This window comes from Perna viridis, chromosome 6 (assembly GCF_037379345.1).
Source record: "Perna viridis isolate PV_CMFRI_1.1 ecotype Kerala chromosome 6, ASM3737934v1, whole genome shotgun sequence".
Classification (NCBI taxonomy): Eukaryota; Metazoa; Mollusca; class Bivalvia; order Mytilida; family Mytilidae; genus Perna; species Perna viridis.
The window spans coordinates 27,791,799-27,818,383 of record NC_142450.1 but is presented as its reverse complement, the minus strand read 5'-3'; the positions used below and the strand labels follow the sequence as shown (position 1 = coordinate 27,818,383).

Sequence of the window (26,585 nt, the reverse complement as noted above, 5' to 3'; positions counted from 1 at the left end):
TTGGCATCCTTTAATTACACTAAGATGTATCACCGAATTATAACACGGATGCATTGTTGAAAATAATGATACATCTGCATTAACATTGTCATCAAAGTGAAACATGGTTATTGTACGTTTGTACAAGTAAGCAATTCTAACGTGGTTATACTATCAATGGTGATCTTTTGATAAGGTTTTGACTTGCATGGAACTGTAATAATATAACTGATAAAAGTGGTAAAGTAAGATGTGTTCTTAGAAGTTTATAACAAAGTATGATTAAAGAGTAATCAAGGGAACCAAGGTTCTGGCCGAAATTAAAGATTAATCAAGGGAACCTAAAGAATGTAATCCAGGGACAAAGGGCAGACATGGAAAACAGATAAACACAACAAAGCAAATAAATTAACCAAAATAATACATACAAAGTAACGAAAGTAAATAAGCAACTCGGACTCCACTAAAACTGGGAGCATGGACCAGGTGCACCAGTAGAGAGCGTAAAAAATGTGAGAAAAGCTATTTCTGCTTATTTTGGCCCTGTATTTTTGCCATGTATTTCCAATCGGTAATTTAATGTCTCTCCAAATAAATCATGATGTTTTTCGGTGATATGGAATTTTGTTGTTCAATTAATAATATCTATATATCTTCGTACACCTATTCTCAAATTTTGATCCGACACCAGTAAAATGTTGGTTGTTGCCTGTTTTATAGCCGCTTATAACTAAACGGTTAAAGTCATTAACCAAAAGTTAATAGCATTTTATATTTATGGTATAGAATATTGTGATATACATTCATTATGACACATAAATAATCTATTATTTGGGAAATCGAATACATTTGTTTTTGTTCCTTTCAGTAACAAACACCAAAATCTAAACCGGCCTTCTTTTTTGGTAAGGGACCCTGTGCAATTACACTTATACTTCTGAATCAAGAAAAAACTTCCAGTTTACTTTTGGCCCATCTAGCGCTGAATTTCTTTGTGTTTCAAGTTATATATATAACAGCCTTTGTTATGTTCAATTTCATAAAAATCCATTCGCAAGTAGTTGAGCTGACACCACATGTATACGGGTTGCATAGTTACTTGTTTTTTCGTTTAATAATGGAGGCGAACAAATGAACAAAATATACACTGTCATAAGTATTAATTTTGTGAGGAAATAAATCATTCGAGTCAAATGAAAATCAACAGAGTACTTACCTGTGAAGTCAATGAATGTTTCCGTCTAGTATGCAGAATTCACACAGGAAAACTAACTTGATAAAATGGAAAATCCATCTATTTTATCTTTTATAATACTTTAAAACAGGATATGACTATTTAACCTCGTTATGAAGTGTAATTTCATAATCAGGTGGTTAATGTGTTTGATACAAAATGCAATAGTTCACTATGTTTTCAATGGTCATGTCATCTCTAATTGAGTTGCTAAATGTTAAATTTAATTGCAGGAAAAAATCGTGATGTGGATCTCCTGAAATTTCCATTTGTTTGAAAAAGAGTTTTTGTCACAAAACACAAATAATCATAGAAACAAAATATAATCATAGAAACAAAATAACAATTTACTATTGTAAAGTTTTGATCTGAGGAATAGAACATCATTGTTAAAATAATTTATAGTATTTTAAAAGTCCACCGAAAAATATTTTCCGCAAAAAGTCAATTACAGAATCATTGAAATAGTATGTGCAACAATATTTAAAATATACACTTACACACACACACACATATATATATATATGTATCTTCTTGACTATCTTAAAAAACAGTCAATTTTGTGTACTTATCTTTGTCATCTTAAGTCTTATTGACTAAATACCAAGAGGCTCCAGGCAGCCTGAATCGCCCAGTCAGTTAGATTTTGTCTTTCAACATTTTATTTGTTTGTAAAGCCCATTACCTCAATTGACTTATCTAATAAGTGGGTACTGATAGTAACACCCCAGGTAGTGCCAAATACGTCTACCTTTGATAAAGATGAAATCCTAAACAACCATGTTCGTATTGATCCCTGTGAAACAATGGTTGGCTGTGCGGAAGTTGCTATATACAAAACAAATATTGCCGGGATTAATCAAGGGAAATTTGAAAAATTGAAGCTTCAGTATTTCAAAATTAGTTGCTTTGGTTTAATAAAAGTAGAAGCGAGATAATTTAAGGCTTATATCTACGTCTACTTTTTCTGCCATTGTTTATCTCATTATTGTATGAATTTAAACCGTAAGATCATAGTGAAATATATCTGTCATCATAGTGTTTTTTGTCAACAGCAGAATATTGAAATTACTTCTGAAACATACATTGTTGTCTTTAGATCATATAGAATTATGAATAAAAAAAGTAAATTAAATGATGTTTGAGCATGCTACAGCTTTAGTAATGTCTTTACACCAAATCATGCATTACCATAATTTCTCTATGTCTTGAAGTACGGAGCTATTTATTTGATAAAACGTTTGATTTCGTTGACAATGCACCATCGTATTGTTAAACACCATTGTTGTCCCGACCAACCAGGAAAATGCAAGACTTCCAATAACTCACGTTGTTGCTTTTACAAAGATGAAATCCTAAATAAAAATGAGTCCTTCAAGCCTTCTTTAAACATCGCAACAAAATGTGAGGACTCGAAAGAAAAGTATTTAGCTGTATTTTACAAAGATAGTGTCTGCTGTGAAAGATGGAAACAAACTAGTTGTTTGACCAGCTATCTCGTGGTGGCATTTTTTATATGTGGATTTATTGAAAATTCGAGATATACCGTATAGCGGGTTATGAAGGCCAAACGTCTGGAAGATATTTTCGTGGTTTTTTTTCGCGGTCTGAAGAGGTAATTGTTGCCATTGTTTCAAAAATATTAGAGTCAAAACATCACAAAATTAAAAGGAAAGTTTCCGGGTAAAGTACCGAAGTATCGTATTAAGAAATGACCGTTACATCGGCATAAAATTTCACGGGTTTTATTTTTGTGGTTGTTGCCGATCTGCGAAAATAAGCGAAAATTAAACCCCTGCTCTACGGTAATGATGATATATTGTATATTGAGATCCCTTCTTTTTGTAAATAGTAACCTTAAATATATTCACCAGAGCTTCATATGTAAAGGAGGCAATAGAAGCAGCTTGTTCAGCACCTTTTTGGACTTACATTTAGAATTTGAAAACAGTGGTCGTCTCAGTACAAAGATTTATAATAAAAGGGGCGACTTTAGTTTTAAATCTAAAAATGTCTTTATATGTGCAGCTATATACCTTCATCTCCAGTATACGGTGTTTTTATTTCACAATTGATTCACTAAACTAGAGCAAGTACTAATTACTCTGATTTCTTTGTACGCCATATCATATATCTGCGTAACAGACTCCTGAATCAGCTATATTTGGAGAGCGTTCCAAAAGGATTGTTAACTAAGTTTTTTTTTCAGATATCGGTCCTTGGTTGAAAAATACTCAGTATCTCCTAAAACAATATGAGTAGTGATTATATTTCGTAATTTTTTCTTTGTAATAATATAACCACTGATATATCGATTATGAAACTATATCATGCAAATGTTATTTAATCACCACCGTCATATATATTCATGTCGCAATGGAAGAGGGAGGTTTGGCACGCTGGAAAACATAGAGTCAACCCATAATTCCTTTTGAAATGCGTGTACCAAGTCAGGACAATCTCCGGTTATGTTATATCTATTTTATTAGATTTATTTTGGAATATACTTGATCATTGATCGGATTAGTGTTCGGTTATTTTGCTATTATTCTTATTAAAAATAGATCTTTGTTCTTTCAATTTTGGATAATAAAACATGAAGTGTGTGTCATTGTCAGTATTTTCTTTCTTCATGAGGAATGGATAATATATGCCTTTTTCAATGGCAAAATTATGTGACTAATTTACATTTTACATATTAATTGACATAGACCTCTCAGATCTTCTTTATAATAATCTACATAATCGCTTCTTCTTCCTTGTAAAATTTTGGGGAATCAGTTATTTTTTAACATTGTTGCTGAAGACTTTTATCATTCAATCTCTGCTTTATACCGGGTTATTTTTTTATTGACACAACATTCAGATGCGTATATAATAGTCCAATATTTACAATGTCATAATTTTAGTATTCGGCCAGCCAATCACGTCACGTCGAAAAGGGGAGATAATGTAATTTTCGTTTCGCGTTTTGTTGTAAAGAAATCGGGAGTGAACACGCTTTCTAAAAAGCATAAAATATACCTTTTTCATAGAATTAATCGCTAAAATATTTTGAAATAAATGTTTTTCAAAGACTTAAGATATATTTTAGAGCAAAAACCTTTACCTAAATGTGGAAATGTATGTCGGGACGATCGTTTCTAAAGGGGGGGGGCGTGAGTATTTGTTTAAGGAAGGAATGACCCCGGTCTATATATTTACCTGAAACAATTACGTTTCTTGTTTTCTGATTGGTCAACAATGTGATTTTATTATAGGAATGACGCAAAGCTTTCTAAAAATAACACAAGTACCCATAATTCCATGTGAATAGTATTTAAAATTGAAGATGCTAATAATCTTCTTAAACCTACTTTTTTATTTTATTTTGTTCTTGAATATTCATGGTACAAACGAGGAAATTCATCATGGCAAGTAATTGAATTTGTATACTTTGGACTCCAATACATTTGTAATTTCACCGTTTTAACAACTGATTACAAATGCAAAAGTGTTGTCCAAAATATCTTCAAATAAAACATCACCAACTTTTTGACAGGCATGTTTTTCCTGATAGCTTGCTTCTGTTGATATTGATCTTCTATTGTAACTAGTTGTTTAATGAAAATAACCGATGATTTAATAAAATATTGTGATATTTTACGTCATGGCAGCAATATTTCAGCTATAATAAAATAGATGATACAATGAACATGAAATAAAGATGAAATGAAAAAAAGGATGCAACACAAGGACAAATATTGTCGACAAATTGTGATTGCCACTAAAAAAAGGGGGAGGGGTTGGTAAGGTCGGGCAATTTAGCCTCCTAGCAGGGTTCTTTACCGTGCAAGGAACGTGACATCTTTCCCAACACGGTGCACCACTATGGTTTGCGGTCAGGTTTTCCGTATTATAGCCTGAACACATAGCCACCATGTGAAAAAATACTCCTATCTGCTTTTATTTTAAAATAAATCAATTTGAGATAAATACTGTAATCAGATTGGTTAGAATAATTTTGTTATATCTCAATGGATAAAAAAATATTGACACGCCCTTATTCAATTAAATTCCGAGCTACTTTTCTCGTGTTTATAGATAAACCTGTTTTTAAAATTGATTTATTAGAATTGGCAATGATAAAAATTTTGTCTAATAGTATTGAAAAATAAAATAAATTTTCCATGTGCATATTTTGTTTATTGCACTTCGCGCAATAAACAATATGCACATGGAAAATTTATGTTATTTTTCAATAGACAAAATTTTTATCATAGCCAATTCTTAATAGTATGTTAATTCATGTGCATGTAGATAAAACATTTTTAATCGAACGGCAATAACACCAAAAAGTATATTAGCAAAATAAAATGAATACAAACTGAATGTGTTGTCCTTTATTTCTATGGACTATTTATTTAAAGAAAGCTGTATATTTGTTAGTGACAATGTCTCAGTCATTTAGGAAAATATGTTTTCTTATACAAATCGGTTTATCTCTTACTAAATTCTCATAATTCATGACAAATGAACACGATTCAGTGATGGACTGATCTTTCCGGTGGACAAAAAATCAATACGTTTCTACCTGCACCGAACACGGCACTTCAACTGTAAAATGCAACAATTTTTGGATGCAGTTTTGTTCTCCAATTAAATAGTCAACTTTTGTCGGAAAAAGTCTTTTTTTTACATTTTGGAAATTCTATACATGTGATCTTTACATATTACTTGTGTTCCGTTAGCTACAATAAACGATTTTATTTAAATTACCTGCAAAAGTGTATTTGGTTCGATTGATCTTTTACCCCTCCTCTAGTTAATGCAAAATAGCAGAAAACGTAACCGTTTTTCACTTTAATCAGTACGATATTCAAAAACCAAATTGATTAACCTTTCCATTGACATTCTAGGCCCATTAAAGTCGAAAACTAAAGCGATTTTTAATGCCTGTCAGCAGCACTAGAGTAATTGGTCCCTTTTAAAATCTTTACTTTATAAGAAATTTATTCACACGAAATCACACATAAAATTCTTACCTGTCTACCATCTGAGTATGGCAGTATGTTGATAACATTAAAAGAATTCGTTGTTCGAAAATTCAGAAAGAAAAACAGAAAAACGATTCTTTCCATTCCCTCCTACAAATGACAATGAAATTTAATTTGATGAGCACATCGTATATTATTTTAGTGAGAAAATAACTTCCTTTCTTCATAAAAAAAGACTTCTAAAATGAATTGATTTGTTTTCAATAACAACATGAAAACAAATGAGTTTCGCATATGGCAGACATCGTTTTATAACAAAATTGTTGATAAAGAAACCGTGTGCAAGGCTATAACAATAAATAAAAAATATATATACAATTTGACAATTTTAATATACAAAATTGAAAGTCTTTATTCCTTCCTTTCGCCGAAAATTTCTTAATTCGCAGCAACTTCTTACTGTCAAAAAATGTAATTATAAAATTAAGCACAGTTTTGTGGGCTAAAGAAAAAACCATGGCCATAGATATTATAACTCTACATGGAAGAAAGTTTGGATAATCATGAAAGACACCAGTTTTAATGAAAAATTATTTGCTTACTTTTAAATAACACTTAATTTAACTTTTAAGATTTGATGTTTTTCTTAACACCCCAAAATCATAAAAAGAACATACTGTGAGCTTTGTGTTTTGTTCATCCTGATTCGTGTTACCCAACAAGTGGGTTTTTGAATTCATCAAATAAGTCAAAACAAAACCGAACCAATGAACTATTATTTTATTATTCTTTATAACTACAATGCATTATAACGTATGCAAAATGTTGGCATCCTTTAATTACACTAAGATGTATCACCGAATTATAACACGGATGCATTGTTGAAAATAATGATACATCTGCATTAACATTGTCATCAAAGTGAAACATGGTTATTGTACGTTTGTACAAGTAAGCAATTCTAACGTGGTTATACTATCAATGGTGATCTTTTGATAAGGTTTTGACTTGCATGGAACTGTAATAATATAACTGATAAAAGTGGTAAAGTAAGATGTGTTCTTAGAAGTTTATAACAAAGTATGATTAAAGAGTAATCAAGGGAACCAAGGTTCTGGCCGAAATTAAAGATTAATCAAGGGAACCTAAAGAATGTAATCCAGGGACAAAGGGCAGACATGGAAAACAGATAAACACAACAAAGCAAATAAATTAACCAAAATAATACATACAAAGTAACGAAAGTAAATAAGCAACTCGGACTCCACTAAAACTGGGAGCATGGACCAGGTGCACCAGTACGGAGCGTAAAAAATGTGAGAAAAGCTATTTCTGCTTATTTTGGCCCCATTTTGCCATGTATTTCCAATCGGTAATTTAATGTCTCTCGAAATAAATCATGATGTTTTTCGGTGATATGGAATTATGTTGTCCAATTAATAATATCTATATATCTTCGTACACCTATTCTCAAATTTTGATCCGACACCAGTAAAATGTTGGTTGTTGCCTGTTTTATAGCCGCTTATAACTAAACGGTTAAAGTCATTAACCAAAAGTTAATAGCATTTTATATTTATGGTATAGAATATTGTGATATACATTCATTATGACACATAAATAATCTATTATTTGGGAAATCGAATACATTTGTTTTTGTTCCTTTCAGTAACAAACACCAAAATCTAAACCGGCCTTCTTTTTTGGTAAGGGACCCTGTGCAATTACACTTATACTTCTGAATCAAGAAAAAACTTCCAGTTTACTTTTGGCCCATCTAGCGCTGAATTTCTTTGTGTTTCAAGTTATATATATAACAGCCTTTGTTATGTTCAATTTCATAAAAATCCATTCGCAAGTAGTTGAGCTGACACCACATGTATACGGGTTGCATAGTTACTTGTTTTTTCGTTTAATAATGGAGGCGAACAAATGAACAAAATATACACTGTCATAAGTATTAATTTTGTGAGGAAATAAATCATTCGAGTCAAATGAAAATCAACAGAGTACTTACCTGTGAAGTCAATGAATGTTTCCGTCTAGTATGCAGAATTCACACAGGAAAACTAACTTGATAAAATGGAAAATCCATCTATTTTATCTTTTATAATACTTTAAAACAGGATATGACTATTTAACCTCGTTATGAAGTGTAATTTCATAATCAGGTGGTTAATGTGTTTGATACAAAATGCAATAGTTCACTATGTTTTCAATGGTCATGTCATCTCTAATTGAGTTGCTAAATGTTAAATTTAATTGCAGGAAAAAATCGTGATGTGGATCTCCTGAAATTTCCATTTGTTTGAAAAAGAGTTTTTGTCACAAAACACAAATAATCATAGAAACAAAATATAATCATAGAAACAAAATAACAATTTACTATTGTAAAGTTTTGATCTGAGGAATAGAACATCATTGTTAAAATAATTTATAGTATTTTAAAAGTCCACCGAAAAATATTTTCCGCAAAAAGTCAATTACAGAATCATTGAAATAGTATGTGCAACAATATTTAAAATATACACTTACACACACACACACATATATATATATATGTATCTTCTTGACTATCTTAAAAAACAGTCAATTTTGTGTACTTATCTTTGTCATCTTAAGTCTTATTGACTAAATACCAAGAGGCTCCAGGCAGCCTGAATCGCCCAGTCAGTTAGATTTTGTCTTTCAACATTTTATTTGTTTGTAAAGCCCATTACCTCAATTGACTTATCTAATAAGTGGGTACTGATAGTAACACCCCAGGTAGTGCCAAATACGTCTACCTTTGATAAAGATGAAATCCTAAACAACCATGTTCGTATTGATCCCTGTGAAACAATGGTTGGCTGTGCGGAAGTTGCTATATACAAAACAAATATTGCCGGGATTAATCAAGGGAAATTTGAAAAATTGAAGCTTCAGTATTTCAAAATTAGTTGCTTTGGTTTAATAAAAGTAGAAGCGAGATAATTTAAGGCTTATATCTACGTCTATTTTTTCTGCCATTGTTTATCTCATTATTGTATGAATTTAAACCTTAAGATCATAGTGAAATATATCTGTCATCATAGTGTTTTTTGTCAACAGCAGAATATTGAAATTACTTCTGAAACATACATTGTTGTCTTTAGATCATATAGAATTATGAATAAAAAAAATAAATTAAATGATGTTTGAGCATGCTACAGCTTTAGTAATGTCTTTACACCAAATCATGCATTACCATAATTTCTCTATGTCTTGAAGTACGGAGCTATTTATTTGATAAAACGTTTGATTTCGTTGACAATGCACCATCGTATTGTTAAACACCATTGTTGTCCCGACCAACCAGGAAAATGCAAGACTTCCAATAACTCACGTTGTTGCTTTTACAAAGATGAAATCCTAAATAAAAATGAGTCCTTCAAGCCTTCTTTAAACATCGCAACAAAATGTGAGGACTCGAAAGAAAAGTATTTAGCTGTATTTTACAAAGATAGTGTCTGCTGTGAAAGATGGAAACAAACTAGTTGTTTGACCAGCTATCTCGTGGTGGCATTTTTTATATGTGGATTTATTGAAAATTCGAGATATACCGTATAGCGGGTTATGAAGGCCAAACGTCTGGAAGATATTTTCGTGGTTTTTTTTCGCGGTCTGAAGAGGTAATTGTTGCCATTGTTTCAAACATATTAGAGTCAAAACATCACAAAATTAAAAGGAAAGTTTCCGGGTAAAGTACCGAAGTATCGTATTAAGAAATGACCGTTACATCGGCATAAAATTTCACGGGTTTTATTTTTGTGGTTGTTGCCGATCTGCGAAAATAAGCGAAAATTAAACCCCTGCTCTACGGTAATGATGATATATTGTATATTGAGATCCCTTCTTTTTGTAAATAGTAACCTTAAATATATTCACCAGAGCTTCATATGTAAAGGAGGCAATAGAAGCAGCTTGTTCAGCACCTTTTTGGACTTACATTTAGAATTTGAAAACAGTGGTCGTCTCAGTACAAAGATTTATAATAAAAGGGGCGACTTTAGTTTTAAATCTAAAAATGTCTTTATATGTGCAGCTATATACCTTCATCTCCAGTATACGGTGTTTTTATTTCACAATTGATTCACTAAACTAGAGCAAGTACTAATTACTCTGATTTCTTTGTACGCCATATCATATATCTGCGTAACAGACTCCTGAATCAGCTATATTTGGAGAGCGTTCCAAAAGGATTGTTAACTAAGTTTTTTTTTTCAGATATCGGTCCTTGGTTGAAAAATACTCAGTATCTCCTAAAACAATATGAGTAGTGATTATATTTCGTAATTTTTTCTTTGTAATAATATAACCACTGATATATCGATTATGAAACTATATCATGCAATTGTTATTTAATCACCACCGTCATATATATTCATGTCGCAATGGAAGAGGGAGGTTTGGCACGCTGGAAAACATAGAGTCAACCCATAATTCCTTTTGAAATGCGTGTACCAAGTCAGGACAATCTCCGGTTATGTTATATCTATTTTATTAGATTTATTTTGGAATATACTTGATCATTGATCGGATTAGTGTTCGCTTATTTTGCTATTATTCTTATTAAAAATAGATCTTTGTTCTTTCAATTTTGGATAATAAAACATGAAGTGTGTGTCATTGTCAGTATTTTCTTTCTTCATGAGGAATGGATAATATATGCCTTTTTCAATGGCAAAATTATGTGACTAATTTACATTTTACATATTAATTGACATAGACCTCTCAGATCTTCTTTATAATAATCTACATAATCGCTTCTTCTTCCTTGTAAAATTTTGGGGAATCAGTTATTTTTTAACATTGTTGCTGAAGACTTTTATCATTCAATCTCTGCTTTATACCGGGTTATTTTTTTATTGACACAACATTCAGATGCGTATATAATAGTCCAATAATATCAAATAGATGATAATGCATATTCTTTACACAAGGGTTTGTAGATATACGCTTATACCAAAGTTATTGCGCGGACAAATGTCTCTATTTTTATTGTATGTGATTTACTAACTTACGTGCACTATCAGAAACGGATAGTGCCATGTTTGATCACAAAACAACCAACAAAAGACTTATAATAAGGAACAGGTTGTTAATCTTATTACTACTATGTTAATGTATATACTGGAATGAGATAATTTTCAAAACAAGTAGTTACTAAAAGCAGAGATAGACATAGCAGCAATAATACAAAACTAACATATCAGTATTTGCAACATTGTATATATCGTACCAATTGCTTGCTTCTATTGAACTAACAATACTCATATTGGAAAATTCTGTAAATAGTCCGTAAGCGTTGATTCCATTGCTCTTGCCATATTATTCAGACTTTGTAGTAGTTGATGACAATAGGTATTGATCAAAGCCACTAAACTGTTAGATTTAATAATTAAATAATTAATAAAAAAACATGCGGAGTTTTATATTTATAAACATCATGCTTCAAAGCAGCGTCTGGTGTTATTATCTTGCATTGTTGGAAAAAAAGAAAGCTTTCACGTTATGATTAGTTTTTTTGAACGACATTTGATTAGAAAATTTTCTGGGATTTAGATAGGCCTATCTACCTATTTTTTTCTTTTTTGAGCTTGGGCAAGCACCCCTTCCAGGTCAATCGGGAAAGTTATAGAAAAAGTAAGTGTTTAGATGAAATAGTCAATACTAACGCCTTTTAGTGCAAAGGAATTGTTAAGTGTAGTTAACAAGTAAAGGAAAATGGTGGTATAAGGAAAAGCAAGCTGTTATTGAAAAATGATAGCATCCATGACATTCGGTCAATCGGTCAATTAAGAAAGTCCTAAAACACAACTATATTAAACGAATAAATGAGTATAGATCCGCTCACAATTAAAATAGATGCATTTTAAGACACAATTTAATTCAATAAACACTATGTCAGTGCATGTGTCTATTTTAACTAGTATATTTCATGGTGCTAGTTACTTACAGATATTTCTTGGTTGTTTAGGGACAATACATTAATATGCAAAATATAAGTTACGCTGTTTTATATGATTTAGCAATGGATGCATACCCTACCGGTGCCCCTGGTCCAAGCTCCCAGTTTTTTAGTTGAGCCCGAGTTGCTCATTTACTTTTGTTTCTTTGTATGTGCTATTTTTGTTATGGTATGTTCTTTGTTGTATATCTGGTTGTTTTTCCTTTATGGTCTTTGTCCGTGTATTGCTTTTTTTTATTTCTGCTTGAATCTTAGTTAGCTTGATTACTCCTTAGCAAAAGTGGTTCTGACCTCAACAAAAATAAACAGTTCACCTGTGCCATACCACTTTAGTAAAAATTGGGAAAAAATATCTTTTTTTTCTCGGCGCCATTGTATAGTGAGAAAAACAAAATATTGAATTTTTTTTTCAATTATGACAAGATTTGTTTAAATGTAAACTAGTAGTTAAGTACATGTGTGTTTAATTGCATAATATTTTTTTTTTACCAAAGTGGCCACATATCTCCTGATTCATCAATAAGTGAAAGATATATTGAAATTAGTCGGTCAAAAATATGAAAAATCAACTTAATTGTAATCATATGACAAAATATCCTATAATTTTTTAAATAAATTAAGTCTTAATAAAGTGAAATATCAAAACCAGATGATTATCAACGATTTGCAACACTATTTTAAAATATATAGTGGTTTGAAAGAATAGAATTGTGAATAATTTGTAAACTAGCTAACTTGCTTAAGTAAAAACACGAATCTATCTCATAAAATAAATTGACACCACGATTTTGTAGAATTTTTTCTATTAGAATTATTATTTGAAGAAGTTTCTATATATATACTTTTGTCATTGCTAACACCCGTTCAACCACTTGAGCCACAGAAAAGAAAATGTTTCTAAAGTTATTCAGGTAAGCACCTGCCTATTAAGTTTCAATACACGAACACAGCGGAAATGAACTTTGAAAAATGGCTAATCAAAATTATTGATAGCCTTTATATAACAAAATCGGCACAATCAAAAGTTTACACGTGTAGGAGTTATCCTGTATATTATTCTGTCAATTTGATTACCACTAGCTAAGTATTAGCAAAGATACCGTCAAAAAATGTTTTTAAATATAGTCTTAATACCCACAAGATATACTCAAATTGATTCCATTTGTTAGGTATTTTCAAGATTTTAAAACAAAGTCAAAAGGAGCAATTGCTCCAACATGTGAACAGTTTTCACAGAATATAGAACATTTTCAACTTTGAATTAGGATTTGCGTAAACCTAATTAATTTTTGGATACTTTCCAAAAACTGCTGTTTGACCCCATCAGTTTATTTTAGTAACATCGGTTATGTTTTTTGATTGATAAAAAAACCCTACTTCATATATAGATAGGACGTCCTTAGAAACTTTCACATTTAGTTTGTTGCGATTAGTGAATTAATGTAAGAGAAGATTGTAAGAAATATTACACGAAAAAAAGTCACCAAATAAAATAGAAAAACAAACAAAGTGTCAGGAACTATAAAACATAGGGTCAAGAAATGTATACTAACATTTTGCCCTGGATAGATTTCAACTTCTCTTCAATCAGAGTTTGCCTGAACTAACGGGTTTGGAGGTATTATTTGAAAAAACTGCAGATTGAATTCTATGTCGGGAATGTTTGTCGTTGAATAAAAAATTCCCATATCGGTGCTTCGGGACAGAAACACTAAGGAAATTGATAAAAATTTATTATAGGAGATGTGGCATGATTGATAAAACAGTCTTCTACCATTAGTCAAGCAACGAATGATTAAACGTCTACAGATCACCACACAGTCTTCAAAGATGAGCAAAACCCATACCATAAAGAAATTTAAAAAAAAACAGTAAAAGCACCCAAAAACAAATGAAACGAATCTTGTCAACAAAGATAAAATCGATCTAATCTACATAAAAACGTAAAACGAACAACAATGAAATATAGATTCCAGGTTTGGGACAGGCACATACAGTATGTGGCGGGGTTTAAAATTTTGGTGGCGCTCAACACTCCATATGAACAGTGGTGGGAAAATACATAAATAAAACTAACTATAAAAATGGTTGAAATGATATTTAATTCTTGAGATCGCTACAGAATACATACACTCTAACAAATGCGACAACAGACTGTAGACAACAAGCTGTATCTACAAAGAGTATTTGCTTTTTTCTGTTGACTAGTTAAGAATCTAAAAGCAACTGATAGGCACACCTTGTTTTTTTTAAACAAATACCCGCACTTAGCCAAATGTCTGCAATGGTATACTCGCGGAAATGGTCTTTAATTTTGTTTAGCAATATAATACCAATGGTGGGCGCATATAAGTTGTATTTAGTCATGTCTAAGTACCGAAATGAAACAACTTTGTGGACACATTGATTTCATTGCGCTTTTCAATACAGCAATAGTTCAGCATTAACTTCATGCTATGGCAATGCAAAATCCCGTCGAAATTTATTTTAATAGTTGATAAGCATCTTTGAATTTTAAAAAAAAATGAACCTTTAGTGTACTACATTTGGCCGAAAGATATATGTTTTATTACTTTTATATTCATTTGTTTTGTTTTTAAACGCTACCACAGCTATGCCAAAATTTAGTTATGACAAACGTTGAAGATATTACCAGGAGAGAAATATACACAATTGATTTTTTGATTGATCGTTTTTTAGTTCAACGTTCAGAAACATCGTGCATTTTAAGCTATCAAGAAAATAACACCACGGGATGTCCGATATTTCATAGTCATGCATTTTATATCGGTGTTTTTTGTTTGTTTTTTTTTTTCATTTTTTAAATTGATTATTTGCTAAGTACGCCAATTCAGAACGCCCTGCCTGCAGAAATTTCTTTGAATTTACAAAACGTCATACAACGTTTTATTGTGACATCACAAAGTCAAGTTTTTTTTATCTCATCCAAGGGTGAGATATAGGAATCTCACATTGCTAAGAATAGGAATAGCCTTGTCTCTTTAGTGAGAAGAAAACATCTCAAACAGACCAACTGCTTAAATCATAGAGTTGCAATTTAAATGTGCATGCTCGTAAAGTATCTACCGAAAGTGGATATGCCACGGAACGGAGCCCAGCACTCTGACTCCAAGCCAAACAGATACCATTCAATTTCTTTTATGTCGTTTGCTTAAAGACAGTAGTAGAAGTGAAGATATTGTTTTGAACTTTTTTAAATTTTCATGAAAAACTACAACCTCCTTCAATAATGGCCGGCTCACTACGACCAGCCCATACAGTAGTAAAGAACTTTTGTCTTTTCGTATTCCTTTGTAATTTCAATGCAATGATGTATCTAATTCAGCATTAAAGGACTAGAGGGGTGAACAAATAATTGGTGATTCAGTTTGTAAGACTATTGTTCAACATATATTGATATGTTGACTCTTATATTACGTGATATTTTATATCATTTTCTTGATTCTTTATCATTAAGACCGGCGTTGGGAACAGACATTATCAAATATGTCGTAGATTTACAACTGAAACGGTTCTACTTTGGTACAACTGTACTTCACAAAATGTTCATAACTATCACATAGTCACACAACATTGGTGAAAGTTCTCTTTGTGTATTGTTAATTTTAAGAATCACTTTACATGTAATGCTTGATATGCATTTCTATGTGTGAGCATAAATTCATATTAATGATTTTGTATAATGGCACATTGATTGAGCTGTTGTGTTACGAATGATAAAACAATATATATTCCTCAAACAGAATTGAAAAAGGTTCACCATAACTGTCATTATGACAATGTAAAATAGGTCACAATTACAAGAACACAAATTTTACTATGTCATTTTTTTTAAATTCGGTGGTATCAATCCAGATTTATGTAGACATGTCTATAAGCCTGACAATGCCAGAAAAAAATGTAGTTATGTCTTGAAGAGTAAAAACTACAAAGATAGAGCACAGTGTCACAAAAACCTCTCGTTCCTATGTAAGTTGCTGGAGGTCTTCGATCCATTGTTAGATATCAGAGACCATTTATAGGAGCTTGTATGTTACTTTTCAACAGTGAGTTCCTTCCTTATTTGTTCTATCGTTTCAGCTAAGGCCTCTGGTTTGAAAGGTATTGTGGCTGATGTAAACCTTGGTGTAGAAGAGAATTTGCTTGTATTGAAGACGTTATGTATTTTCTAACGTACATTGTTTTTTTTTATAATTTAAACTAAATTATTTAGAAACTTTTGCATACAAGTGTTGTTAATAGAAAACAAAATGAAAACTGATTCATTTGATAAGAATATATAAAAGTAAATTAATCAATGGTCACGGCGGTAATTGAACAACTTAACAAGAACATAAACTATTCTACTTTACTTACAGGTTTTATTTTATTTAAAAAAATAAGTGATTTTATTTTGTGTATTCAATTTTTGCAATCATTGAATTTATAAAATGTTAATAAGAAATTGGGTCTGTTTTTGGTTTTCGGATTTTCTTCTCACATTCTGCATTCCGTCGTGCTCTTTAAGCAATTTGTATTCCTTGTTCACTATGTAATAGTCAATATCGCCTTATAGGTAGAAAGTGCGTATCACACATAATATCAATTTGTTTTGATAATACAAATGGAACTGTTAGTTGAATAAAATATATTTATCAAAAATATTTGCATTCTAAATTCCGACACTTTCCCAAATTTTCCGTGGTGTATTTTTCTTTCCTCATGTCCAATCACACCATATAGACTGAAAGTAAACAGGGTGAACAATCTAGCTTCTTGCTCTCCATTTTGGATAATGACAACTTAAAATGACAGCTTGTCCTTTTTCAGATATATTCTTTTGCCTCTAATTACGAGAGTTCTCATGGATGCCGTGGAGGAAGAAGACTTTGATTCTCTGCCAGAGTGGGTAAAGGCGGTGAGGTCTTTAATTTTGAAACGTTTGAAAGTTTAATAAGGTCAGTGAGTGCCAATGCTACATCAGTTTTCAAAAACCCCGATGTAGCAAAAACATTTTCGACTATACATGACAAATATGGTGTCGTACCATCAGGCAAAGCCCAAAACAACATTTGTTTTGTCTGCAAAACGTATGACATCCAATGTTTATTTTCAGAGGTAGACGTAGCAGTAATAAGACCTATTCTGCTGCCACACTCTACAAAGAGAAGATATAGTCGAAAACAATAAATCTGTGTTATCCGCGTTTGGTCTCTCTACCGATGACGATGATTGCGATCTATCATCTGTGTACTGGATTCCAAAAACTCTACTAGAATCTATACAAACAACGCTAAATGCTGTAGCAACTGGCGTACCTGGACAGGTTATAGCTTTAATGTATTGTTTAAACCTGATATCAAAGTCATTAAGAAATGACTGTTTATTTCTTTTCGGTCTCCAATCACTTGGGGCACACTAAATAACCTTCGTTGCAGGTTATTTTTTTCAAGTCTGCACCGCGGACATTGATGATACTTCGAATAGACCGAAAAAAAATATAAAAGTCATCCCTTAAAATTTGATTTTAGTATCAAATTTCAAGAGTAAATCAGCAAAACAGGTATATGACGAAATTTGATCAATGAGATGATGGACAAGTTGATTTATCCACTCAGAAAGCGTATTTCATCTGAGATTTAATTATTTAAACATAGTTTGTATCCTTTGATATTTTGATAAGTGTCTAATAGATATTAAGTAGCACTCTGGGTAAGAATCATGCAAAATATGATTTATGGTTGTAAAGCCTACATATTTTTATTTGTGATTTCCTTGTTTAAAATGTTACAGTAAACAGAAATAAGCATGTAGCTTTTCACATAACCCTTGTTATTAGGAGATAAAAGTTATATAGAATGTACTGTATAATTTAAAATTAAGGGAAGTAACTCTGTAAATGACACTGAAATACAATAGAACCTGTTAGATTTTCAATGTGGATTATTGCATAAGAGCAGGCAGATTTTAAGTAATAATAATACATTTCATCATATAGACCTATAAGGCAACTTAATAACAAAAATAAAAATTTGTAGCCTTTTTTGGCGTGTATCACAGATAACAAAATGTGCATAATTCTTACAAAAATATTATTTTATGTTTAATTAAACTTCGATTCAGGTTTATTGTTGTGTTTGATTTTAATATTTGTAAAAATAATATTTATTTCTTTGTCACGTATTCGAATTTTACAATTACAAAAATATATATGGGGAATCATCAATGGAAACGTTCACTGGTCCCTAATGTAAATCTTTTTTTATCTTTTATCATTAAATATTGTACTTATTGATAGTATCATTGTTTAATCTCTGAATTATGTTTTTATAAGTTCTAATATTGAGTCTTTTGTCAATAAATTAAATATCAGTTACCTTTTTTTTATCTTGGCATTTGAACGAAGATCTTGTTTTTCGTTGACGTTTTATGATATGTTTTCACTTAATCTTGTTGGGCGTGTTCTTTATTGATACGTTGGTCTGATTCAAATTGTGTGTGCTTATCAGTTTCTTTTGGATTTTGAACTACCTAACAGAAACAGCGATTACTCCTTCGAGGTAGGTATAGTATGTTATTCTTTGTCCTATTTAACAAGGTGTTTGTATTATGTATCGATATTAAAAGTTAAATCCGAATTCGACAGATTCCAGGAACCTACAGTCAAGTGGTTGTTGTTGCTTTTTATGTTCATAATTATTCTTTTTTACGTTTTTTAAAGACAAGTTTGATTCTTTAATGAATACTTTCATATCATTAAATTTGGGGCGTACATTTTGATTTATGGTTTGGATTTGAAAGACCGTTTTCTTTGAAGACCGGGTGGTGACATAAGGAATGTCAATTATTCGTTGGCATTTGATGGATGACCAACTCATTGGCAATCATACCATTTATCCTATTTTATACGTATGCGCTTAGACACACAAATTGTAAAGTAAATAAAGATGATTTATATTAATAAAAAAAAATTGACAGTTCATCACGAAAGGGGGACCAATTATAGTTTAAATTCTGAAAAAAAGTCGTTAAAATTCAATTACCGTTTAACTACCATGGCAAAAATGTCAAAGCTTGTACCAAAGTGTGTATGGAGATATTACTGTCCTGTCATGCTAAACCCAGAATGGCGGCTTATTTGATCTTAAAACTTCTTCTTGCTTCTGTTAGTTTTGAAGGTAAGAAATTTGCCTTCTTTAGTTTTGAAGGTAAGAAATTTGCTTCTGTTTAATTATTTGATCCAAAAAATATTTGTACACGTTTCTACCTGTCGACCATTGATATATAGATATATATCCTATCTTTGATGATGTTAATATCCTTACAAAAAGATTGATAAATTGCCTTTATTTCTTTCAAAAACAACCAAAGCTAACATCAAACTTATTGCCGAGGAATAACAAATATTACCTATTCGACATACATGCAAAATAAACAAAAAACAAAAAACAAAAAAAACAAAAACAAAACAAAAACAAAAAAACAAAAATAATAAGAAAAATACCAAACGAAATAAAATATGTAAATTTTCAAAAAATGACTTGTTGGTGAGATTTAAAATCACTGTTAGAAGACGGTTCGCACTGATTAACCAATGAAAAAGGCCATTTTAGGAACCAGAAACCTTACCATTATTCACATAGAATAACGAATGTGAAAAAATATGTTCATCAATTTAATAGTAGTTGCAGTTACCCTGTAGAAGGACTGAGACGAACGGGCCGACGGACAACATGAACACAACATACCGCCCGCTTTTCAAGCGGGGGTATATAGAATGAGATTAATATATCAATACAGTCCTTATCCGGGATAAACTTCCTACTTGCCCCATACCCCAATGCCCCAACCCCTATTCCCCATTGCCCATTGTCCATACCTCATTGCATCGCTTTATTTCCCATTGTCTAATGTCCATTCTGAAAAGAAAAAGTACATTAAATGATATATCGTACACATATGATGCATTACGAGTTGCGCGAAGTTCTGTACAATCAATATCGATTTTAGAATCTCGCAGACGGGTTCGGGCATTACCAAAATCACGCGATACTTGCAATGAGAATAATCACCACTCCAAGCTGCACAAGAAGTAATTATGCAAAGTATTCTTTAATCTATAGATATATGTATTAATTATGAACGATTTTCTTTTTAATGATTCTAAATAATGTATTTATGGTATTCGGAGAAAACGACTCATTTAGCAATTAGCATAATTATGGTGTAAGACGACGACTGCATCATCCCCAATTCACAGCACTTTTCATAAAGATGTGACAGGACAGCCTACCTGCGTTGTAGTAGGTAGTGAGATTAAAATAGCCAGTTAATTGACTTGGCTAAAGGAATAATTCTTTAGCCGAAACGGCTTGTCGCTGACTTGTCACCGAGCGGTCTAGGGTTCGATCCTTGGTGGCGGCGTATAATGTTGGGAGTCAAATCAAGCTCTCCCGTTACATTTGGCGCCAAACTAAAAAAACCCACGGGGTTTGGTTAGCTACTGGCTATTGTTAGAGTCGTTCGTGGTACGAAGATTAAGGTGGGGGAAATGTGGCAGGACAGCCTACCTATGTTGTAGTAGGTAGTGAGACTTAAATAGCAAGTTAATTGACTTGGCTAAAGGATTAATTCTTTAGCCGAATCGGTTTGTCAGTCTAGGGTTCGATCCTTGGTGGCGGCGTATAATTTTGGGAGTCAAATCATACTCTCCCGTTACATAGAAAATACATTTGTTTTATATTTATTAACTTATTTACATGGCATTGTTTGGTCGCGGCTGTATGTTACTGTTGAAAAAGAAATTCATTCAAATTAAATTAAAGTCAATCTATCAATATAAGTTTGAAAAGCACACAAGAATTGTTCAATATAAACAAAATTGGCACACATGGAAGAATACTATAAGCAAGCAAGGAGTCATTGTTTTTCAATATGGGTCGTCATTCATCATGATGGCACACGAGTTCATTATGCACACAAGCCTCTGAGGTTTTCGACACAGTTGAATTATATTATTGTTTGAAAAAAATTTCAAAATATGCATCATATGTGTGGCTGGAATACATACATTTCAGTCCAATTTCTAAAAAATGATTCTTTGGGTGTGAATAGTATTAATTTCAATAATGGTCCATTTTTTTTGTTTAAAATATTGAAAATGGAAATGTAAGTATCCTGTTTCAAAAATTTTTCAAAAAATGGCTTGTAGATGAGATTTAAAATCACTGTTAGAAGACGGTTCGCCCTGATTAACCAATGAAAAATGCCATTTTAGGAACCAGAAACCTTACCATTGTTCACATAGAATAACGAATGAGAAAAAATTCTATTCATCAATTTAATAGTAGTTGCAGTTACCCTGTAGAAGGACTGAGACGAACGGGCCGACGGACAGCATGAACAAAACATACCGCCCGCTTTTCAAGCGGTGGTATACAGAATGAGATTAATATATCAATACAGTCCCTATCCGGGATAAACTTCCTACTTGCCCCATACCCCAATGCCCCAACCCCTATTCCCCATTGCCCATTGTCCATACCTCATTGCATCGCTTTATTTCCCATTGTCTAATGTCCATTCTGAAAAGAAAAAGTACATTAAATGATATATCGTACACATATGATGCATTACGAGTTGCGCGAAGTTCTGTGCAATCAATATCGATTTTAGAATCTCGCAGACGGGTTCGGGCATTACCAAAATCACGCGATACTTGCAATGAGAATAATCACCACTCCAAGCTGCACAAGAAATAATTATGCAAAGTATTCTTTAATCTATAGATAAATGTATTAATTATGAACGATTTTCTTTTTAATGATTCTAAATAATGTATTTATGGTATTCGGAGAAAACGACTCATTTAGCAATTAGCATAATTATGGTGTAAGACGACGACTGCATCATCCCCAATTCACAGCACTTTTCATAAAGATGTGACAGGACAGCCTACCTGCGTTGTAGTAGGTAGTGAGATTAAAATAGCCAGTTAATTGACTTGGCTAAAGGAATAATTCTTTAGCCGAAACGGCTTGTCGCTGACTTGTCACCGAGCGGTCTAGGGTTCGATCCTTGGTGGCGGCGTATAATGTTGGGAGTCAAATCAAGCTCTCCCGTTACATTTGGCGCCAAACTAAAAAAAACCCCACGGGGTTTGGTTAGCTACTGGCTATTGTTAGAGTCGTTCGTGGTACGAAGATTAAGGTGGGGGAAATGTGGCAGGACAGCCTACCTGTGTTGTAGTAGGTAGTGAGACTTAAATAGCAAGTTAATTGACTTGGCTAAAGGATTAATTCTTTAGCCGAATCGGTTTGTCAGTCTAGGGTTCGATCCTCGGTTGCGGCGTATAATTTTGGGAGTCAAATCATACTCTCCCGTTACATAGAAAATACATTTGTTTTATATTTATTAACTTATTTACATGGCATTGTTTGGTCGCGGCTGTATGTTACTGTTGAAAAAGAAATTCATTAAAATTAAATTAAAGTCAATCATTCAATATAAGTTTGAAAAGCACACAAGAATTGTTCAATATAAACAAAATTGGCACACATGCAAGAATACTATAAGCAAGCAAGGAATTATGGTTTTTCAATATGATTCGTCATTCATCATGATGGCACACGTCTATTATGCACACAAGCCTCTGAAGTTTTCGGCACAGTTGAATTATATTATTGTTTGAAAAAAATTTCAAAATATGCATCATATGTGTGACTGGGATACATACATTTCAGTCCAAATTTCTAAAAAAATTATTCTTTGGGTGTGAATAGTATTAATTTCAATAATGGTCCATTTTTTTGTTTAAAATATTGAAAATGGAAATGTAAGTATCCTGTTTGTGGTTGCAAAACTTAAGTTTTAATCAAAATTCTTCAAAATGGTATGTTTTTGCCAAAGTGTTTGCAATGATATACATATCAGTCTGAAAATATTGTGTAAAATGTTAAAAGTGTCAATATTAATATTATGTGGATGGCTGTGACACATACATTTCAGACCAAATTCTTCAAAATTAAATATTTTTGCGAATTGAATAAGTTCGAACACTTTACATTTCATTAAAGGTCTGATAGTTTTAAATGTACAAGGTGTCAAAATAAACATCATATATGTGGCTGAGACATGTATTTCAGCCCAATTTCTCATAAAGAACAAATGTCTGCACATTATATGGCTGGAACAGTTTTAATTTCAATAATAATAAAACTATTGTTTAAAATATTAAAAATGGCAATATTAGTATCGTGTTTGTGGTTAGGACACTAATTTCTTAACAAATAACATATTTCTGCCAGTTGAAAATAGTTTTAATTTCAGAAAATGGTCTTATGGCCAGGTGATGACAAAAACTCACACGGCATTTCTCCACTTGACCAAAAAAAAAAGGCATGAACAAAAACGTGTACTGCGTAAAAGTTTTTTTATAAATCTAAATCTCATTCAGATAGAAACTAGAAGAAGTTTGCAAAATGATCATGCTTCAATTTGAATTTTGTCGCCAAAAAGGCATACGTTTGGATTTCTCTGAACAATAATTGTAACAAATAAATGTAACAAAAATGAAATAGCGGGTACCACAACAATGTAAAGATTTTTGTCGCTATCGTTTGCCCAAGAGATACCTTTACTCAATTTTCTTACACAAACAGTGTAAGATAAGCACAGACCATAACTCATTAGGTTATGATATAAATATAGAAGTTATTGAGATTAAAACATGCAAGTCTAAAGAAAATAGTAACTGAATTTCACTAACTATTATTTATTAAATTGATATTAGTAAAAAATTTTGTATTTTGATTTTGATTTTTTTTTCTTTTACATTGAACATATAAAGCGTGGTCATTCATATTCATCAATATCTGCGACAATGACTTTGTGATTACAGCTTTCGCCACAAGTACCCCAATGTTGGCCTCCATAAGACGTGTGGAGCGTCTTATTGCGGATACATTCATTATGTTAGAAACATTGTAAACAATTAAATGTACAGATTTACCCGTGATTGGATTACGCTTCTCACTCATTCATTCGTTTCAATTAATATCTTACATGTACATATGTATCACATGTTTGCCGTGAATATGACAGTGATTGTTTTGGGATTAATACAATTTGTATATGTATCAATAATGATAATTATTTATTCAAATCTCTTAAACAGGAAAGAGTGAGAGGAAAAAATGTAATGCACATGACGTCATAACCAACAACCAAAACTATCAAATTCGTCATTTAGTATATGCATACTCTTTTTGCAGCATTTTGTAACTCAAGACTATTTATTTAAAGATTAAGTGTCAGTCTTTGTATGAATCAGGCAGAGGGTGAAACATGGTATGAAACGAACCATCATTTTAATAGTGTAACTTGGCTGTTTAATTCCACCATCAGAATCAAGGAAAACAGACAAGATTTTCCATATCATGCTAGAGCATTGGGTTACAATTTCATTGAAATGTACTAAAAATAAACATTTCAAGAGCAGTATACTCTGTCAAAAACATATTTTTTCTTAATTCTATTATTAAATTTCTCAGTAGATCCAATGATACAAAATTAACTTACGCACGTTTTTTTTATTTACCAGAGTGTGAAACTTACGTAAAGGTAAAGTCGATAAATAAGTCTGTAGTCATCTAAACATTTGTAAAATCTACATTGTGATGTTTTTCCTTTGTTACTTTGTATGTATTATTTAAGTTGCTTTATGTTCTTTGTTGTGTTTGTCTGTATTCCGTGTTTAGTCTTTGTCCCTTGATTACATTCTATTGATTTCCGCTATAATCTTGGTTCCCTTGATTACTCTTTCCCTGTCTTTCATTTTTCAAGTTTTTTTTTTCTTTGTTTGGTACACTTGATAACTTATGCACCAGGAAAACAGATTTGTTCAACGAGTCATGGTTTTTCTTTCCTCGTTCCTCTACCCCGGACTTGACTTTTTATGAGCGACTCGGCGTGTTTCTAGAAAAGCAGCAGATGCTTACCCTACCGGTGCACCTGGCCCATGCTCCCAGTTTTTTAGTGGAATCTGAGTTGCTCATTTACTTTTGTTACTTTATATTATTTTAGTTACTTTATATTCTTTGTCGTGTTTGTTTGTTTTCCATCTCTGGTCTTTGTCCCTGGATTACATTCTTTTGCTTTCCGCTTTGAACCGATTTGCTCAGCGTTTCATATTTTCCTCTCTACCGGAGTAGACTATTTATGAGCAACTGGGTGGGTGTTTCTAGAAAAAAAGAATAATAAATACGTGAAAAATAGCTACGTTTAAAAGGTGAAAAGAACTACATACAAACAAAATACAAATAAAAAGTAACAAAAATAATATGGGCCTTAATTTTCGACCTTACGGCCTTCGTCAGGGGAAAAAGGCGTTTGTGGAAAAGCAGAAGACGCTAACTCTACCGGTGCACCTGGTCTTAGTTAACTTTTTTTTTTTTTTTCGTGGAGACCGAGTTGATGTTATGCTTTGTACGTTTTATTTTGGTTATTTTGTTTTTTGTTGTGTGTCTGTTTTCCATGTCTGGCCTTTGTCCCTTAATTACATTCTTTTGATTTCCGCTAGAATCTTGGTTCCCTTGATTACACTATCCATAATTTTTTCAATAAAAAAATATACAAGAAATTGTTTATATGAGCAGTATCCAGGTATACGAAACTTTAAACAAAGAAAATCATCAATGACAAAAAACATTTAGTTCTATTGAGATCCGACTGTACATTGGAATATAATGGGGCATTTTACATATAGTTACAGGTAATGTATTTGTTAACTGATATCTATTTAGCAATTCTATTAATCATTTGAATAACTTATGCTATATCATAAACAAATTCTTGCGTTTTGTACACAACCGAAGCTTAGCTCGATATATTTTTTAAACTCATGTTTTTTTTTGCGCTCTACTAATTATACATATCGTGTGGACAGGTGTCAAAACGTGATTTAGTTTTCGAGGTTAATGGCCCTAGAGGGTATACGGCTTTTATTATATTATATGTCAATGGAAAGATAAATCAATGTAGTTTTGATCACATGTACAGAATTTCTAAAATGTAAAAAAAAAATACTTTTCCGAAAAAAGTTGACTATTTATTCAGAGAACAAAATTGCCTCTAAAATGGTTGCATTTACGTTCATTTTCAATGATTAAGAGATAAAGAGGCACCGTAGAATACAATATATATCTAAATATTCTGTACTGAATAACATTTTACTGATTAAAATAAAATAAACACAATGTTCTCGATTCGATCTGCAACATGAGCTTTGTAAAATGAGTTTGAAGTTGCAAATTTTCAAATATTTTAACTACTAATTATATCAAAATTGTAAAATACAAATTAAACATATTATCTGATATTTTGATACACATTTTTAAACTTCATAATC

General features: G+C 31.8%; 2 protein-coding genes across 5 annotated transcripts in view; one reads left to right on the top strand and one right to left on the bottom strand.

Moving 5' to 3' along the window:
• LOC148614345 (NPC intracellular cholesterol transporter 1-like) overlaps positions 1 to 21,742 on the bottom strand; it is a 34,098-nt gene extending 12,356 nt beyond the window's left edge. Inside the window, exons 1-3 of one of the 3 annotated variants that reach the window (XM_088588442.1) lie at positions 21,723 to 21,742; positions 20,058 to 20,097; positions 6,238 to 6,339 (exon numbers count right to left, since the gene is read on the bottom strand). In XM_088588442.1, the coding sequence (XP_088444568.1) occupies positions 6,238 to 6,339; positions 20,058 to 20,097; positions 21,723 to 21,727 (147 nt within the window). In that variant the 5' untranslated portion in view covers positions 21,728 to 21,742. Of the gene's footprint in view, positions 1 to 1,195; positions 1,345 to 6,237; positions 6,340 to 8,206; positions 8,355 to 20,057; positions 20,098 to 21,722 lie in introns of those variants that run through there. The other 2 variants (XM_088588443.1, XM_088588444.1) reach the window with 2 other exon arrangements.
• The window catches only part of LOC148614344 (uncharacterized), a 32,401-nt gene continuing 24,418 nt past the window's right edge, over positions 18,603 to 26,585 (top strand). For both annotated transcript variants that reach the window (XR_015923644.1, XM_088588445.1), the window contains exon 1: positions 18,603 to 18,738. The gene's annotated coding sequence lies outside the window, so the exon portion shown is untranslated. The remainder of the gene's footprint in view (positions 18,739 to 26,585) is intronic.